The sequence below is a fragment of the Lagopus muta genome, chromosome 1, assembly GCF_023343835.1.
Source record: "Lagopus muta isolate bLagMut1 chromosome 1, bLagMut1 primary, whole genome shotgun sequence".
Lineage (NCBI taxonomy): Eukaryota > Metazoa > Chordata > Aves > Galliformes > Phasianidae > Lagopus > Lagopus muta.
Window position 1 is genome coordinate 92607770 of NC_064433.1, and position 19587 is coordinate 92627356.

At 39.0% G+C, this 19587-nt stretch overlaps 2 protein-coding genes across 4 annotated transcripts in view; one reads left to right on the forward strand and one right to left on the reverse strand.

The window, feature by feature from the left end:
• Window positions 1-7049, forward strand: part of POU1F1 (POU class 1 homeobox 1) — an 82909-nt gene extending 75860 nt beyond the window's left edge. For all 3 annotated transcript variants that reach the window (XM_048960988.1, XM_048960975.1, XM_048960983.1), the window contains exon 7: window positions 1770-7049. In XM_048960988.1, the coding sequence (XP_048816945.1) occupies window positions 1770-1983 (214 nt within the window). In that variant the 3' untranslated portion in view covers window positions 1984-7049. The remainder of the gene's footprint in view (window positions 1-1769) is intronic.
• Window positions 7050-7174: 125 nt separating this feature from the next.
• On the reverse strand, window positions 7175-17701 carry CHMP2B (charged multivesicular body protein 2B). The gene is made up of 6 exons (XM_048961001.1): window positions 17543-17701; window positions 14443-14534; window positions 12064-12258; window positions 9694-9796; window positions 8547-8653; window positions 7175-8378 (listed from the first exon to the last, which is right to left on the reverse strand). Exons 1-6 carry the CDS (start codon window positions 17574-17576, stop codon window positions 8265-8267), a joined length of 645 nt encoding a protein of 214 aa, XP_048816958.1. The 5' UTR covers window positions 17577-17701; the 3' UTR covers window positions 7175-8264.
• Between the last annotated feature and the right edge of the window lie 1886 nt (window positions 17702-19587).

Genomic DNA, 19587 nt, shown 5'->3' on the forward strand with positions numbered 1-19587 from the left:
AGCTGCAGCATTCTTCCATAGAAAGGGGATTTGGCCACTTTAGGGTACAAACTTAGCACTGCGAGGCTCTACCTCTTGCAGCAAAGTGCCTGTTCTTTGAATAGCAATCACATCCTCTGTGCAATGCCATCTCCCAGAGATATAGGCTGCTCTGTAGCCACTCAATCTGAGCCCCACAGTGACAACTCATACTTTCTTCTCTTACATATTCAACTTGAGCTTTGCTTTTTTGAATTATATTGCCTTTGATATAAGAAATAAAATGAAGATATGAATTCTTTCTTAGTCTTTCAAACTAGATCCAGAAGAGGATGCTTTTCAGCTAGGAGTGAACAGGGAATGTAAAATGCTTCATTGCTCATTTGCTAATCACAGCACCTCACTAGGGACAAAACTTTACTCATGGAAGGCCATCCTCAGCTTCTCTTCAAGTGAGAAAGGACTGTGCCAGACCCTTACCCACTATGACCTACACAGCTGTGATTTCAGAGCAACTCTGTTCAGGTGTTTCCCAAGATCTAGAGAAGCCTCCTGAAGATTTTTCCACTAACGTTATAGGATTTGCTGTTCTTGCTTTATCACAATTGCTGAGGAAATCAAGCTTATTATTATTTCTGCTTTTATATCTATCCTCATTACACTAAGGCTATTAAATATGGCAGACTGTCAAGTGCACAGACCACTGAGTGGAAGCTCAGGACTATACCCAGTATATTAAAACATATAAAATGTTTACTATTTCTTTGAAGGCATATAGGACATCAGTTTGAGGACTTGAAGGATCTGGTAATTTACAGCTGTGGAAGCTATTTAATTTTCTATTGTTATTAGAAGTTTAAAAACTTTCAGTAAAAAAATAATCGTAGAATCACAGAATGGTTTGAGTTGGAATGGACCCTTAAAGGCCATCCAGTGCAACTCCCCTGCAATGAACAGCTTGATCAGGCACTCAGAGTCCCACCCAGCTTGACCTTGAGTGTCCTTATGGATGGGGCATCCACCTTCTCATTGGGCAACCTGTTTCAGTGGCTCACAACCCTTATTATAAAACACCTTTTCCTTATGTCCAGTCTAAGTCTCTGCTCTTTTAGTTTGAAACCATTTCCCCTTGTCATATCACAACAGGCCCTGCAAAAGAGTCTGCCTCCTTCTTTCTTACAATCCTGCTTTAGATAATGAAAGGCTGCTACCAGGTCTCCCCAGAGCCCTCTCCAGGCTCTCTCATTAAGGTATCTATACATCTCTGTGCGTGTAGAACATTACGCTATTAATTAGCTAGTTTTGGCAATGTTGCTAAATATTGCAAAATGCACACACAAATGAAAGACCACCAACGTACTACATTTGAAATAGCAGGAACTCCAGCAGGTATTTCACACGTTTGCACATTATTTCCAGTATAATGCATAAAGCGCCCTCTTGTGTCCGAAGAAATTACAGCTACTGCTTAAGCCAACTTTGGTTGCGTCCTGTTGTGGCTATGTAAAAATGTTGCAGATACTTTCATTTCTGAGAACACATTAACAAAAATAGGAAGCAAATTCCATCTGACACTACGCAAAGATAATAGTCTTACCTTACCTTTTTTTTTTGGTACTGTTCAACTTTAGTCATTGCTGACTGAGAACAGGTTATAGCAGATATTTGATTTTTAGAAAACATAACTGCTAAAAACTGCTGTTGTCATCTCTGATTTCCAGAAGTACTACAGAAAAAGCCTGAATGTGTCAGAAAAGTTCCTAAAAGTGATATTTTGTCTCTTTATCCAGTATTGCTGCCAAAGAAGCCCTGGAGAGGCACTTTGGAGAACAAAGCAAACCTTCTTCTCAGGAAATCATGAGGATGGCTGAGGGGCTTAATCTTGAGAAAGAAGTTGTGAGAGTTTGGTTTTGCAACAGAAGACAAAGGGAAAAAAGAGTGAAGACAAGTCTGCATCAGAATGCCTTTAGTTCTATTATCAAGGAGCACCACGAGTGCCGGTAAAGCTTTTCCATGTGTAGCTGTGGATTTCTGTTTTGCTTTATTTTAAGTACTTTGTTGCTTAAAAAACAAAACAAAACAAAAAAAATGGTAAAACACTTGATTCCTTTACAAGCTAGACAGCTTCTGATGCAATTTGGTATAGAAGGCCTGATTTCACTGTAAAATGTTGAAGAAAAAAATGCTATTGCATATATCTGAAGTGTTGAAGGCCTAAATTCAAGGAAGCTATTAGGCATCACTCAACCAGAAATGCTTTAGAAATAGCACACATAGTTGCAGTTTCCCTGTGCTGTGCCCTCACAGTCTGCATTGTACTGAATGATTAACAGGGAATCCCCATCGTAGGTACCCTAAGCATGAGGAAACAAATCCTTTGTGTTACTCATGAAGAAAGGTTACAGTGCTTGTGTCAGCAGCTGTAGCTCATGAAAGATTTTTGCCTCAGCCTGTCTGCATACGTGCCGTACCCCCAGCCCATCTAGCTATCTAATTGAGCTAACCTTTATGAGATGATGAGCCATTAGGCACATTACATGGTCCCACCCCCAGCATTGAGCACTGAGTTCACTAAATTAAACATCAAAAAGAAGTTAGAACTTCGAGGAAGAGGAGAACATGAAGAAGTGATCCTAAGCTTGCAGTGTTGATAGCGTTGAGTATCTATTTATGGCCAAAGATGGGATCCTGGAGGACTGTCAGTGAATGTGAGTGATCCAGGAAGGCAGTAGAGGAGTGTAAGATGAGGACTGTAAAGCTGCCTTCCAAAAACTGGCTGATTTCAGGGACAAGCTCACAGATGCTGTACATCTCCAACTGAACTACTTCAAGTAGTCTTGGGTCTTTTCAAACTGAAGACATGAAAGATGTGCCATAGCTACAGTCTTTATTTATGGTAGAATAAGCTTACCAATACTGAGGTGTCAACATGGCTCCTCACATGTTCTTGGTTTCAGTGTACCACTGCCTTAAACAGGTGCTAAGTTCAAGTGACATTTTCTAATGCTAGTTATAAAAGGTATTTCCTGCCAATTCATTGCATGCCTTAAGGTTTGGTTTGGGTAGTTTTAGCTATTGCATTAAGAGTTTATGGCTTGATGGGAAAAAGTAGGGAATGATCAGTTAATTATTACTTCAGACTTTCTCTGCGTTATATTTTTTTAAGATTAAATCCTTTTGTGGACACACTTAAATGGGAGAGTGTATTAAGTGAAAAAACAAGGCTTTTTTGCTTTGAAACAAGTAGCCAAAGCATTTACTGCACTGTATATTCCCACTCTCTCTTACACCCCAACAACTGAGAATAACCCCTTGTCATCCTGTAGCCTGGAGAGAAAAAGCAGGCAAAAAGGAACAATAAAAACTTACAGAACAACCCCACGACAATAAGCTAACAAAAACCAGTGACAGTGCCAGAGCTCTACCTATCAGAAAGCCAGACACCAAGAAACTAAATTAAGGACTTCAGTACTCACCAGGGACAGATTATCAAGCCATCTCATCAACCCTGCTTGTTGTTATTAAATAGCCCATTATCATATATGTATTTTACACTTCTCCCAGGACTGGAATTAAGTGAGTACAAGCAAGCAGTAATGGCCTGATAAATTTTATTTTTCCATTAAATAGACCTGATGATTTAGAAAATGTCTAAATAATAGGCCCACAGAAAGCAAAGAGGTTTACCGTTCAAGATCACTTAGAATCAGCGTGGACAAATTGTGTTTTCACACTCTTGCATGTTAAATTGTCTCTGACACCTATTACTGTGGCCATAAGCTTATTCAGCCGTGGAAGTTTGGCCTTGGAAATATATTTTTATGGATTAATTGCACTGCTACAACCCCTTAATTTAGAAGCAGATGCTAATCTAACCATTCAAATGGGAGAAATTATGCTACATACCCTAGTGGGTTAGTTCTCAATGCTAGCATAGCTCACCCACAGCAGCACAGACCACACCTCTGCCTTTTTCAGTTGTGTGTGTGTTGACAGATCATGAGCTTTCCAACAGGATAAAAGATAAACACATTTGAGATGACTGGCACTCAACAGCATGCATTTCTGTACTTCTGATATTACGTAGTCTAGGATTGTATGTATGTTGAAACTACTGGCAAGTATGAGTTTTATTTATATTGTAAGTTATTTTATTGATTATAAAAGGCTTCCTAGTGACGCTGTAAGCCTCTATGTTCTCTTCCTCCCCAAATAAAGTAATCTTACACGTTCAGTTTTCCACATAATTGTTTGTAGTTCTCTTTCAGCAATACTTAACTTCTTTAGCTGTGAGTTGTACAGATTTGTTTATTCACTTTAGCATGCTGTAAGTTAATTCAAGAGAAATTCATGGAACTGTGATTTCTTGTCTTCCACAAAGTCTCCCAAGTGAAGGCTAATTGCAGAAGCTTAGCAAAATGAAATGAAAATTGGCACATAGTGCCATTTGTTACAGAAGAGTGACAAAAAAACTAAGTGGAAGAAGCAGTCACCACCTAAACACATCTAGCTGTCACCATGGAAATACTAACATCTCAGAGCAGAATCGGTTTAAAAAAAGGAAAGAAAAAAAAAAAAATGCCTGGATGAAATCAATTTAATGTGCTGCAGCTGCAGCTGTTAGACTTGGAGAAAGTGGCAATTCAGAGTTTTCTCTAGGAACAAATAATTCACTGGCTAATTGCCATCAATCATTCTTGATTGAGGGAAAAGGCCCTAGATCAGATGCCTGACATTTAGTTAGCTTTATAAGCCAGCAAGTAAGTTTAGGTAGCTGCTTAACAAATATGGGTTGTGCCATTTTTCTTTGAAGTTTTATGGGTTTTTTTTTTTTCTTTTACTTTGCCACTGGTAACTGTAGGAAACTTGTTAGAAGTAGAACATAGGACAAAACAAAACCTTCTGCTAATACCTATACCTGTGGTTCACCTGTCTCCTGAGTTGATGTACGCTCTTATCACCCACATCTGAAGGAGACAGTGTATCTAGAAAAGGACACAGTATCAACAAAGCTATTGATCAAAGGTAAGTGGAATAATTAAGCAAGCTAGATTTTTATCTCTGAGATGTAATGTACATTGACTGTTATAGTGATCTACTGAATTACATGCTGTACAGAAAAGATGGAGACAGGTTGTTCACCACCCTGCATAATATAAAAACTAAGTCAACATGTAAAGTTAAACATAAAACAGTGATTCTCGGTGAGGTAAGGACTAGATTGTGGAACTCCTCTACTAGAAACTGTGAGTGCCAACAATTTATTCATGTGACTAAGCCTACAGAACAGAAAGCCACTCAAACTGCCATATGCAGCAAAATTATGTACCCTATGGAAATAACTTTGATAGATGACTACTAATCTCTCTCCCAAACTTTATTTTCTTTATCTTGCTCTTTTGTTTTCTTGGGCACTGCTTACAGGCACAGTGGAGCGGGATTCTGTGTGACATGGACTGTGGTCTGCCTCAGTATAGCTGTTTTTAGGTGCATCAAGCAATTGTGCTGTTCTTTCTGGATAGAAGACTTTCAGTTCCTGTTAAGGTGTGAGCAAGGATAAAGGAGTATGAGGGACTGAGTTGGTTTCTTTGTCATTTTAGTTTACTCAAAATAATATTAAAAGAACTTGTTTCTTAGTAGGGAGATGTAATTTGGTTACAGAGTGCTACAAAATATGTAACTAACTATAATTGAAATAAATATAACTAAACCTACAAACACTTTATTCTGCTAAGATTTTCATGTTAATTAGGGCTGCAGAACTTTGGATAACTGTCTCCAGAAACACTGCATAGATCTTGATGATGACTTCAGATATGCAATCTTTCTGATGCCAAATAGTAATGCCTTCATTACTGTACTTCAAGGACCCTAAAGATACAGGAAAAAGCTCATCACTGAAGTTTTAACATCACCCAATTTTAACAACTACTGAAAGAATAAAGTACGCACTTCACTCAGAAGGGACACAAATCTTGGTCTTCAACCAAAATACCAAAATACAATCAATTACACTTTATACCTAACTTCACATTACAGTTTCTCCTTCAATGCCTAGGAGTAGAAACTCCTTTTCAAAAGGAAGGAAATGCAAACTTAGTCATAATCTGTACTTAATGTTGAGTCAAAGGCCCACAGACAGAACGTTTACGTCTTCCATAAACGCTCAATAAATGTTATGCTTCTTTATTGCTTGGGTCAAAGGTAAATTTACATTTAAGAATGGGGCTATTAAAAAAAAGAAAAAAAAAAAGTTGTATAATTTGGATAGCAGGTTACTCAAAAGCTTTGGACCTTACCTGTTGTCTTTGTGACTTTAAGCTTGGATTTTCACACTTTAAAAGGCAAGGAAAGGAGAGATACCGAGTAAGAGAACAGAGTGGCACTGCGTCAGTGGTTTTGCTTTGTAGCTGTCGAGCCCAAAGGAGCTCCCCAAACTTCCCAAAACCAACAGTAGGAATGGTATCAGAAATCGTACAGGTGCTGAAAAGTCAGTGGCAAGATAACAGATCTTACAATGCAAAGAAAAACCACCAAGAGAAGGATGTTTAGGACTAACTTCTAGAGGACAGAACCACTGTGGAATAAAAAAAACCTTTTATTAGATTTTTACAAAATAACTTGTTTTAAAAAAATCATTTTAGAGGGATAGGCAATATATAAACTTAAATGTTCACATCCACTGCCTCACAAATTAATAGCACATTCCTTACTTTCTCTAATTGTTATCAACATCCGTGTAAAAAAAAACAAAAAAAAGACATATGAAGATTCACCTATGCTTTTTTTGTCTGCTGATTTGAAATGTAAAGCAGATGGTGCAACGACAGTAGTTCCACAGAAGTTAATGTTTCCTCTTGCACTTTCTCTAACAGCAGTGTTTTCAAGAAACTTGTACCTCAAAGTTTTTCTGTTTTCAATCTTCAGAGGTATTTTACTTTCTTCTTTGTAACAACAGTGCTTTTGTTGTTTCTGTTTGCTGAACAGCCCCACTATACTAGCACAACCAGGCAAATAATCTACAGCAGAGTAAGGGCCTGAGGAACTTTATGCTATCTGGGAAGTTGCAACTGGGAACTGCATTCTCAGACTTAGTCATCTACTAAAAATGTCAAGTTTATTTCATTAGTCAAATGTATTCCACCTAAAGCCAGAATCAAACTGACACAGCTAAGAGACCATAGGAAAAAAAACCTTAATGGAAGCAGAATGCTTTTATTGTAGTGTTCTGACAAGTAATCATCATGTATCATCCAAAATTGTCCTCGTAACTGAGAATTAGATTTAGTTTATCATCAGTGTGCTCAATTATATCTCAGTAAACTCAACTATGCACAGTTACCTCCCATTAAGAAATACTGTAAAATATATACAAATGTTTCAGGCAAGTGTCCTTTTTGCAGATGCAGAAGTAGCATTTCTGAACAGGTACATTTCTAAACATCACTGAGGCTGATCAGAGCTCTTGCCATAATGTTTTGTGGAAACTGTCTTATATTTTACTCTCCTTTCAATGACTCATCCTGGAAAAAAAATAATCAAGAATACTAGATTTATATACATAAAGGCACAGGAATACTGTTAGGTTACAGTACAATAGAGTTCAATCAGTGCCTTTCATGCATTGAAGTTCACTAATATCTAAATCCCTTCCCAGTAGAATTAACTGCACGACTGTATCCTTCTCCTTTGACAAAAAGAATAATCAGCTATTTAGTCAACTAAAAGTTACTGCAGAAACTTGAAAGAAGTGCATAAACTGCTTTTTCTTTCTGCCTAAATTGCTGGACTTTCAAGGCTATTTCTCATCAAAACAAAATAATTTCAGCTAAGAGTAAAGGTGAAGTTTCGTTTCTGCCAAGATGACAGACTAATAATTCTTCTATAGGAATAGATTTATAAAAATGATATATATTATACAGGTGCTATCCTAGGAGATAACACCACCAGCTACAGAACTGCCAATTTTAAGGACAGAAAAGGAACTGAGAAGAAAACTTTGAATTCAACAGAGAATGAATTCAGACTGTGTATAAATTTATCATTAGAGCTACATCCCTACCCAGTCCACTGCTCAAGACAATGGCATGCAATGGACACAGCAAGTGTTATTCTCCCTATCAGTTGATTCAGAGTGGTCTCCTTCTCCCTTCAGAGTATCAGTTTGAAGATATCATTTCTGCAGCTTCAGAGTTTTCCTAGGCATCAGTTGCATTGACAAAGTATTTGCACTTTTTACATCTGTCTGCAGCTGAATAATTAGAAGGCAGACTATTGCCATCAAGTTAATCAACTCCCAAAGCTTTGAGCTGTCGTTCAATCTCCTCATCTGATATGGTAGCAGCTTTTGATGTTGATGCAGATGGTAAACCTCTGGAAGCAGATGGAGCTTTGGCCATCTAGGAAGAGACAGAAACTTTCTTTAATCAAATGAATACCATTTATGAGAAACTGACTACTAGAACAGGACTTTAAAATAAAGGATGTTAGAAAAAAATACTCGGGGTGGGGGTGGTGAAAATCAACAAAAGGGAAGAAATATGTGAAATAATTCATAATACCCATACCTTTCCAGAGATTTCAATTCCTATCTCATCAAGCACTTGGTTAACAATATCCTGGCTTTCCTCCTCTTCATCAGAAGCATCAAAAATATCATCTAAAGTATCATTAACTTAGAAGAAAAAAAAAAAACATTACATTATGCAAAGAGACTACAAAAATCTACTGCTGTTTTTCTACCCTCCCAAAATACCACTAAATAAGATACCAGGAAAAAGCAACAGTATATTAGAGATGGTATTCTTACTTCTGCCTTGCAAAGCCTGCAACTGTGGGGAGGTATAACATGATACAATATGACTGCTTTTGTAAAAACGTTTGGTTTCAGTGAAATAGCTCAGTTGTTCTATTACCACTCCACTATGTTTTAAAATATTTTCTTTTCAAAAACACCATCTACAGCTCCCTAAAAATCCCTTCCCTCTTCCAAATAAGTTGCAGAATTGTTACCTAATTTCTGAATTGCAACAATACAATTTTGGGCAAGTGAAGTGTTGATAACCTGCTCAACAATATTCTTTTGAGTTCATGCTATGGTATTAGGGCCAAAACAGCGACAAGGATTAGTATGGCAAGGAAAATGTGCTAGCAACACTGGGAAGTTCTGTAGTCTAGTTGGTAAAGGACAAAAACTACCAGAAACAAAAAACTTCCTTTATCTATCACCCTCCAAAAGGAAGTTTGTGGCTTAAAAATCAGTAAGGAGATAAATAAATCCCATATCAGCATGTACATAAAGCTGAGATGATCAAGTTTAACTGAGAAATTATTGAATTGCTAATAGTCCAAAACAAAAACCATATACAGAATGATCAACTACAGGAAAAGCAGTTTTTCCATGACCACCTATTAGGTTATGCCAATAAAGCCTTGCAGTGGTCTCAAACCCTTTCCCCTTCCCATATGTTCCTATTGGAAGTATGGTGAGTGTTTCACATGAAGAAGGAATGGATTAATGTGCTACTAAAGCAGTGCTACCAAAAAGCCTAAGGCAGCCTCTCTGCTCAGACATTTATAGTTTTCTTTGCTTTTCACTTGCTATCACTTTCTTTGGAGAAATAAAACCTCAAACATCTGTATTTCTATACTGGTTTAAACCTTGCAGGGAACTATGGGATGCAGCTAGCTATTTTCCCTAAATGCAGAACTTACTCATTTCTTCAGTCATTTCCATCTTCATATTTTCCTTCTGGAAATTCTGCATAGTTTGTAGTGTCTTTTGTGGATCCATTTTCTTATTAACTGCTTGCATTGTCTAATAATATGGGGGAAAAAGTCACTATTACCATACAGTTAGACAGTAATAAAGGCCAATATACGCATTAAGAAGGAATAAAACTTCTCTAATAAAATAAACAATTTAGTCAAATTTTCATGTTTTTTGGTTATTTCACATGCCAGGAGCACTGCAGACACATAGATCAATAGTACAGTCTGCATCTAGTAAGAAATACTGCTTTCTACTAAACTAATAGATAAACTCTTTTAAATATATATGCCTTTCTTGCGCCTTTATACTTGGAAAAATCTGCCTGATCTTAATGAAAAGAAGGGGAAAACATTTCCTTACTTGCAGGCTATACATTTTAGAGGTAAATGGCTGTAGGTTTTTTATTTGGTTGAAGAACACTTATTTCAACCACCACTAGGGGACAGACACTAAATTGCAATCATTTCCTTATGATACAATTTCATGGAAAAATGATTCTTTTTTTTGTGAAAAGCAAATAAGTGCTCACGTTAGCTTACAGTGAACTCTTGTATTGAGTACAGATCAACTGTTTTACTAGAAGTACACAGCTGTCTTTGCTTATAAAAAGCATGCTTCTACATCTCTCATGGGATGTCTAAACCCAAATATAGGTGTGAGCAATATAAATGAAAGAGTATATCCAAGAAGGTAACAGTTGGCTTGAGAGCATCCCTTAAATTAGCCAGTACATCCACTACTACTTCATAGAAGCACTACTTCTTTCACTTCTGATTTTGCTTGAAGTGACTACAGAATGTCTCAAGCTGGAAGGGATCTGTAAGGATCATCAAGTCCAACCTCTGACTCCACACAGGATCACCCAAAATCAGACCATATGACTGAGAATGTTGTCCAGATGCTTCTTGGACTCTGGCAAACTCGGTGCCATAACCACCACCCTGGGAAGCCTGTTCCAGTGCCTGACCACCATCTCAATTATGATAAAATAGTATGCTTCAAACATTACCTGGATTTCAAAGGTTGTGTCCCTATTCTTATTATTTTAATTGAAGAACTTGTTCTGGACTTGTAGGGTGTTAGTTGTTTAGAATTCTTCTACTCATAGATGAATATAAAAAAAATATTTGTACTACATTGATTTATGTATCTTTAGCAAACAGAGGTCAGACCCATGATTAAAAAAAACAGGTGACTATTCACTGGACTTTATCCAAAATTTGTGCCACACAAGGCTAAAAACCATATTGATGATATTTTGGAAGTTTTGCATTCATGTATTTGTTGTGCCTCTTGAGGCAACTGATTGCATATATTTTTCTACTGATGTAATAATTAATTAAAAAGCAAGATCAATTTGTTCCCATGCAAGACTCTTAGGGAATATATTCAGTAAACTGTTTAACCTGATTGGTCGTGTAGTCAGACACGCCACTTCTTTGTGGGTTAATCCTGAAAAATAAAGTTTGCTGCAGAGCTACAACTTCATCACTGGATGGGTTCGTTTCTGCCACATACTCCTCTAAATATTTTTTTCACAGCAATAATTACTTTCTGCATTAAGCTGCAAGGCACATAACTGGATTTATCTCAGACTGTGACAGAAGTACTATTTATCTGTAATTACTTGTGCATCTTCTATTCTCTATATCTCAAGTTGAACAATCCTGCTGCCAAAAGCAAGTTCCTTATTTATCAGTTCAAGGAAATGGGAAACAGTTCATAAGACTGTGATAACTGAGATTTTTCAGAGTCTTTTATGACCTAAGATTTGTGAGAAAACTTAATGCAATACTGGTTCCTTAGAGCACAGAGACTGAAAATGACAGGGAACCCCAGATTAAATTTCCTCAGAAATGTATCATCTCAAGTAATAACCTACCTTACACAAGCTCTAAAGCTCCTGTTACACACTGCCTTGATTTCCAGATGAAGCATTCCCCACTTTTTCCCCAGTAAAACCTGCTTGTGACATGACATACAAGCAAGAAATTGTAATTGCATGGTTGCCTGTCATTTTTTTGGTGGTGGTGTATTTTTGTCCACTGGAAGAGCCATTCCACTGGTCTTAAAGGTGAATTTCATCATGCAAACATTTGACAGATGTCTCGACTAAGAAGGTACTCCCAGTTAGGCTCTAACTGGCAGGACTAAGTGGACAAAGAATTCATAATACAAATCAAGTTATATTCCCCTACTGTATCCTCAGCACTGTTGATGGTAGTAAGCACTATGGTTGATTCCATTAGTTACAGCATGCAAAATGTCTCCACGTTTACATTAAAATGCAGCATATGCTTGTAACACCTTACTTTTGCTGTAGTTGACATAGCTCCAGCCATCTTCATCTGAGAGTTCATGACTTTTGTTTGAGTTGACATAGAAGTGACTTTAGAACTAACAGCATACGTTCGATTTTTCTGTTTCCGCAGTTGTACAAGCTGTTTGGCCAGAACTTTGCAGGCTTCCTTATTACCAGTCTTAGCCATTTTCTTTATTTCCAATTCCTATTAAACAAACAAACAACGAAAGCAAACATTCAAATAATATAATAAAGTCCCAAGTTCAGGAATTTTTAGTGTTAACTATTTCCTATTGCTTTTTTTTTTTTTTTTCTCCAGGATTTTAAGTTATATCAACAGTTAACTGATTTTTTACTGAGGTTATTCAAGGTTATTTCATAGAATAAATACGAAGCTGTCCTGCTTTGTATTTAAAATCCAAACTGAATCATGTAGTACAGTGGCACAGTTTCCCAAAAGGTTTCACTTCAACTTTTATATAATGTCACATTAATTTCTATGTGAATATTCAATTCTGTGTCTGGGTATGGAGTAACATTTAAAAAAAAAAAAAAAAAAGTGAAGAAATAATTATGTCCAGCCAATTATTAGTGCCATGACTCTAATCTTTTTTGATTTCTTGCATTTACTAGCACTCCTGCTGCACTGCCCATGGAAGAAACAGTGAGGCCATAGGCTCTGCTAGTTCTTCAACTCAGAGATAATCTCATAAATTTTGGGGGAATAAGTAAATAAAGATAGGAAACAAAGGTTCTATTTGCCCACATCACTTACCTGAACTCATCACATAATAAAGCACTATGGTTTATCTACATCAACATGCACTTAATGTAGACACTACTGGCTAACAAGAAACAAACTTATTTTTCAGCTCAGGGAAACTGCAGGTACAGAAGTACCAGGGAAAAGTTTGGCACAAATAATTCTGTTAGCAGGGATTTTTTCAAATTATGCCTTTTCATTTGTAGCTCACAGAGACCACAAAAACAAAATTCCACAGTAGGGCCAGAATTTTGTGTATTTCCATACCTCAAATATTGCAAATGACTGAAGAGATTAGTTTAAACTGAATTCTTTAATAGCAAACATCTGCAAATAAAGATTCTCTCAGTGAGAGTACTAAGTAGCATTTATTACTTGACTTTTTTGAAAGATAAACCAAAATCAATCACTGCTACATCACTACAAATAATCCAGATAATAAACCAAATAAAATATTTATTATTTTATTCTTAACTTAGCAGAATTTGGATAGCAAGCTGCAATACAGTATAGGCTTTTTTTCAGTGGCTTGGGGCTAGTTTATCCAACTCAGTTAGGTTCTTCTGAAAAAAATAAAATGAATATAGTCATATTGGGTTCCTGAACTGAAATAGAAGTGTCTGCATAGTATCAGGGATTCTCTTTCAGAGGAAAGAACATAATAAAATGTTCTGAGATTGACTGATAGATAAGTAGGATCTGACTCTTACAAAGCAGTGTTTGATCTCCATTAATTGTCTTAACCGAAGAGCATATTTTAACTTCTTTTGAAGACATAATTTCATTTTTATCCTCCCAAACATCAAAAAAATTTCTGATAGAATTTAATGTCACAAATAATCATGAAAATTAAGGTATTTTTAGAATTAGAATATTTCCTACTGAAAAAGCCTTATCAGTGAGTAATCTATTACAAACTACCTGTTGTAAAGCTTCAAGAAACTGTGTGACCTCATTTTAGCTCTCAAGGTCTGCTGTCATGAAACACCACCTCAGCAGCTACTGAAACATTGCCTGGATTTACATAGCTTTTCCCAGTCAGACCATGTCTTCATGCATCAAACCACACCACCTGTCACATCCATTTATCTAATTATGCTGCCACACAGCTGCAGCATCCATTCATTGAATACATGATAGCTCCCACACATGAAGTTTTAAAGAAGTTTTAATTTAGGCAAATATTTTTAACATTATTGGCTAGTTTTATGAAACTTCTAGCTGAACAAGAAGAATAATGCTATAGGGATATTCATAATACCTACAGTAAGAAAAACTGTCAGCATAAACATCATTTAGTCTTTCCATTACTATACCATTGATTGAAAGCCTAGTATGAAAAAATATCATGTTCTGAAGGATAGAGAATGCTAAAAACGGAGAGAAAAAATGTGGATGTAGTGATTAAATCCAAATGCATTGTTTCTTTCTCTATGTTAAAGACTGAGCATCAGAATCACTTTTAAATTGTTTTCCAACAAAATTTTAATAACTGAAAAGTCAAAAAGGAGGAGCCAATTTTTTCAGCGTTCAACTGTTATCCATTGAGCACTATCTTTAGCACTTTGCAAGTTGTTACATTAGGCAGCTGTTTGTTTTTAAAACGAAATTCTCTGCTCTACTTACCAGCTGTTTTTCCTGTTTTTCAAGTGCTGCTCTATCTCTGGTTATAGTCCTCTGTGTACCTCTTAGCTCTCGGTTTTGCTCCTTTATTATATCTGGAAAAAAAATATTTACAGCTAGGAAAACTTTTCAGTAGTATATAAACATCTTGTCTGCCAAGCACTCTGCACACATGTTGTATTTTGGACAGCTTTTCGTTCAAAACAAAGTCAGCTACCAGAACTATCAGCAACTCAAATACATGAAAATACAGGCAACGTACAATTTGATGTACACAGTGTAACTATAGCATAGCTTCAACAGCACAGGCCATATAACTTAGCATAACCTCTGCACCACAGCAAGATCCTTAACCACCCAGTAAGGATTAGATACAGACACTTTTCTGCAAGTTTCAGCTGTAACTCAGGATTAACATATTCAATATGAATTCAGATTTTGTCAACAAGTCAGACCTAACTGCAACAGGGAGGTCAGGTGAAGAAACCTAATACAGATGATTCCAGAGAAGTTATGGTGTTCTCAGGACCTAGTGGAAGTGTACTTCCACTAAAGCAGTGAAGATGCTTTTAAATGGAAGTCCAGGATCTGTCTTCTGACCTTATTATGGCTCAACAAAGATGATTATTTTCCTCCATAAATATAACACATCTCTACAACTCAACTTTAAGTCAGACCAAGAAGCAAGAATTCTTACACTTTTCCCAAAAGTTAATAACTGGCTAAGAGTATTTCAGTACAAAAGTGGAGGACTTTATAGCATAACACTTTCTGGTGTACTACAACTGATGTAGTAAGCAGATGCTTGAACACTATCACAAGAAATGTAACATCCTCCACAGATGTTTCATCCATTCTGCTTACTAATTGGTAATATCCACTTAGTAAAAGCAAGAATTTCTTACAATATGGGCACCACTCATGCCAGTTGCAGTTAACTTTTGTTAGAATTTACAGCAGGTGCACAGGTGTGATTCACCTGGGCGAAGGCAAGAGGCCTGCATCTGACTCAGAATCCTATGACCTTTATAAAGGAAATAAGCTGGTGCTTTCAGGAGGAGATTCATCTATTTCTAATGCATATATCTACTACTAGATAAATTTTGCATGGAAATTTAACAGGAGCACACTATCACTTAAATTTTGTGTCTAATCCACAGAAGGACTGCCACAATGGGGTTCTGCTACAGTACTGAAAAAGGCTTAGGCATGAGAAAAATCAGTGCAAATGGATAGTTATGAACAGAAATAAAGCCATAAAGGATGTAAAAGATTAATTGCTGATACACAGCCACTCTTAATTATTTTTATTTTTTTTTTAAGGCTGGCATCAGTTTTTCTAGGTACAAAGAAGCACTCAGATTCTGTTTTCTCCCATTAAGAAATACTGTAAAACATCCAGGGCTGAAAATAATTCAACCTTGAATAGGTTCTAACTAAAAAAAAAAAAAACAAAAACATCAGCAGCAGGTACATACACATTGCCCACTCCCACCAAATGTTTTCAACCAAATAAACATATATTGCAAACAAACTCTGTGAAAACAGATTCCCTTCTGCAGTGCTACCATTACTCCCAGAACTACATAAAGATCATCCTCAGGAAACGGAGTTTTCAATGGACATTAACGAAAAGCTGAAAGATGATACAGAACATAACACTACATTCTACACATGAGCAAAGCAGCAGTGAGAATTATTGTGAATACAATGCTACAGGCAAGTAACTTGAAAGGCAGACAAATGGATATTACTTGGACAGCTGCATGCGTGAAAATGAAAGAAAAGGTTTAACAGCTACATACAAGACTACCTGCTCTAACTACAGCATCTTAAATTCCTTTAGAAAAGAAAACTTGAGAAATAGAAACTTCAGGACAATAAGAAATAAAACTGTCATGAGACCATATGGGCTAGCACAATGCTTGTTTTCTTCCTCTCTGATCTCACAGCATAGCTTAAACTAAAGACAGCAACACACTGAAAACAATGCTTGCTTGCAATTACAAGCTCTTCCATTTGTTTTTGCAAATGAGGGACAAGAACTTGTATCGGCTACACAGCAAAGTGAGAAGCAAGTTCCTAGCTTTGTTCCTTTTGCTGATGGCCATCCTAGGAAGCACCTGAACTCACACACCTGTGTGGGCAAGAGGGCACACCTCTGTTCCTGCAAACCGGCTGGACCAGAGATGACTGGCAAGGCCTGACCTGGTGCCGTCATGAGAATGTAGCGTCATCTCCTCCTTCCTCCCCACAGACTGTGCACCAGAAATGGGAAGGAACGAGAGCAGATACGTATTCTTCCTGTGCGAAGTACAATTGGCTAGCACACAACGTCACTTTTGGCACGCAGCTTTCAAATGAAGACCCAAATGATCCGGCAAGGAACATCACAGAATCACAGGGGTTGAAAGGAACCTTTGGGGATCATCAAGTCCAGCTCCTTGCTAAAGCATCCGCCAAACCATGCAGCCAGCCTGGGGGCTTGTGCCCACACCTGGCATGCCCCTGCCCCGGGTGTTGGCTACACGAGGCAACGCTTTTTGCGAGAGCTGACAGCTGCACGCAGGACTTCCTTGTGAGGTAAGCAATCTTTTCTGGCTTTACTCTCGAGAAGGTCACTGCTGCGTCTGTTTGAACACTGTGCCCACAGACTGGCTGTGGAAATGACGAGACCAACTTGTCGGAAGGCCCGCACAACACAAGTGCATCAGGGAGCTCAGCGACCGCAGCCTTCTGCTGGGGAGCACAGCGATGCTCAGCCGCCCACCCCTACACCACGGACAACCCTCGTTCCCCGGACCAGCACGACTCGTCTCTCTGTTTATTCCGGCTCCACCAACTCCCCACAGCTCGTTTTGTTCCCTCGCTGACAACGAACGGCGTTTGTTCTCTTTTTCTCCGGCACCCACAGGAAGGGGATCGCCGGGGTCCGGCTTCCACCGCCACCCGTAGCCCAGCCGCCCCGTGGGGGGCACGGCGTCTTTCGCCTCCGCCCCCAGGTGCCTCCCGATGAGTCCCCCCGAGTTTCCGGGACGCCGGGCCCGGGCCACCCCGAGGGCACCGCCACCGCCCTCCCCTGGGCGCCGTCAGCCGCGCTCACCGTCCACAGTCTTCTTCTTAAAAAGCGAAGCCATGCTGGCGCCCGGTCCCGAGCCCGCCGGAGACCCCTGAGCCTCAGCGGGCTCCTTCCTCCTCCTCAGGTGACCAGGAAGCGGCCCGACAGCTCACGGCGCCCGGCTCCTCCTCCCCAAGGCAAGGGGCGGGCCAGGGCCGGGCTGCGGCGCTTCTCCGCCTCCCTCGTCTGCGGCGGCGGCGGCGGCGGCGGCGGCTCGGGTCGGCCGCTGCCTTCTGCTGCCCGAGCTGTCGGTGTTCACGATGTGCGGGAAGCAGGCATCTGCTGCCTATTCGTAGCTACCGTGGGGCACAAGAGAGAACAGTGTAAAAAGTAATAATGTTTCTGGCTTTCAGAGTCTAATTACAATCCTCAATTTTTAATAAGGTAGTCACAGCGTAGCTGTTGCTAACTGATGTCTACACCAACTAATAAGAAAATAAAATCATAGCTGAAGAACGTACATGAATATTTAATACTGGTTTAAAGTCTTTTTTTTATTATTTTTTTTTTTAGTGTGTTTTGTAAGGAAAAGCAAACAATTGTCATGTAGAAGTGTATTTTGACATCTGGACATAATGCCTTCCCAGGTTGTCTTTGTGCTTATGGTCCCTGATCAGCCCTGCTTTTATAACCTCGCATGGAAAAACAATCTCTTGGAATAGCATAGCAGCAGTGTAAAGATTTATGTGGATTTTACGACAGTGATACTTAAAATCTGTATTTCTGGAAAATCAATTCCAAGTAGCTAGTTGCTACACCGAAATCTAGGTCATGCATGATGACATCAAATACTGTGAGTTTTAACAGTTCGCTGTAAGGTGAACGATGCACATTTTGCAAGTTTATTTCTGTATGTCCGCTACTATCTGTTCCATCTGATCGCTTAGAAATGAGTTAGCCAGCACAACTGAAATTCTGGCATTAAAAATGCACAGATGAAGGGGAGGAGAGAACTTGTGATGGACATTCAGTTCCCCACTTTTCTGAGAGAAAGACTGAGCAGTTTACGCTGTTCTTCAAATGAGCTAATTAGCTGTGCAGCCAGAAAATCATTTTTCCACAAAACTTCTTCCTGAACATTGTCTTGTGATGAGGGAAACAATGATCACAGAATATCCCAAGCTGGAAGGGACTCACAGGGATCACTGAGGTCAATTCCCAACTCCACACAGGACCACCCAAAATCCAAATCCTATGGCTGGCAGCGATGTTGAAGTGCTTCCTGAACTCTGGCACTTGTGGCGGTGCCCACTGCCCTGGGCAAGCTGCTCCATGCCCACCACCCTCTGGTGCAGAGCCTGTCCCTAACCCCCAGCTGCCCTCCCCTGACACAGCTCCATGCCGTTCCCTCGAACCCTGTATCTGTCACACAGAGCAGAGCTCAGTGCTGCCCCTCCGCTCCCTATAAGGGGCTGCAGCCGTCATGAGGCCACCCCTCAGCTCCTCTGCTCTGAACCAACCAAGGGACCTCAATTGCTTTTTATGCACCTTGCCCTTCAAGGCCTGCTCTCTGTGCTGCTTTTGTTGAACTCCATGTAAGTGGCAACTGTCCAGCCCTCTGATTTGCCACCATCTCTCCACAAGGCCTTTCTGCTCTTGAAGGAGTCAACAGGTCTTCCTACTTTTGTCATCTGCATACTTCTCTAGTACACCTTCAACTCCTGTATTCAAATCATTGATGAAAACATTCAAGAGAACTGGCTGGGAGCCGACTCTCTAGTTGGTTGGGGACTGTGATATATTGCAGGTGTGAAAAATTTAATTTCTTCAGATTTGTTATTGCTTGTTTATTGGGTGTAGGTGGCAAGGTTTGGTTAGGGGGATGGCCTCTGTAGAAAGGGTCTAGATGCTGCCCTGTTCCAGGCACAGCTGATGCCAGCTGGCTTCCATTGCCCTAGCCCACTCTATCTTACAGATATGATCAACACAAGTAGTGTAAGTGCATTTATGAGGGCCAAAGTGCTCTCTTCTGCAGGGCAGGGTTTCCGAAGGATGGTGTGATTCTGTATGAACTTAAAATTGAGCACGTT

Bases quoted from the DNA above. Each gene is read 5' to 3' on its own strand.
- CHMP2B (XM_048961001.1), bottom strand. From the start codon at position 17,576: ATGGCTTCGCTTTTTAAGAAGAAGACTGTGGACG. The intron at 12,259-14,442 runs GTAAGTAGAGCA...TTTGTTTAATAG, and splicing joins AAAAACAGGAAAAACAGCTG to GAATTGGAAATAAAGAAAAT. The intron at 8,654-9,693 runs GTAAGTTCTGCA...TTTTCTTCTAAG, and splicing joins GGAAATGACTGAAGAAATGA to TTAATGATACTTTAGATGAT.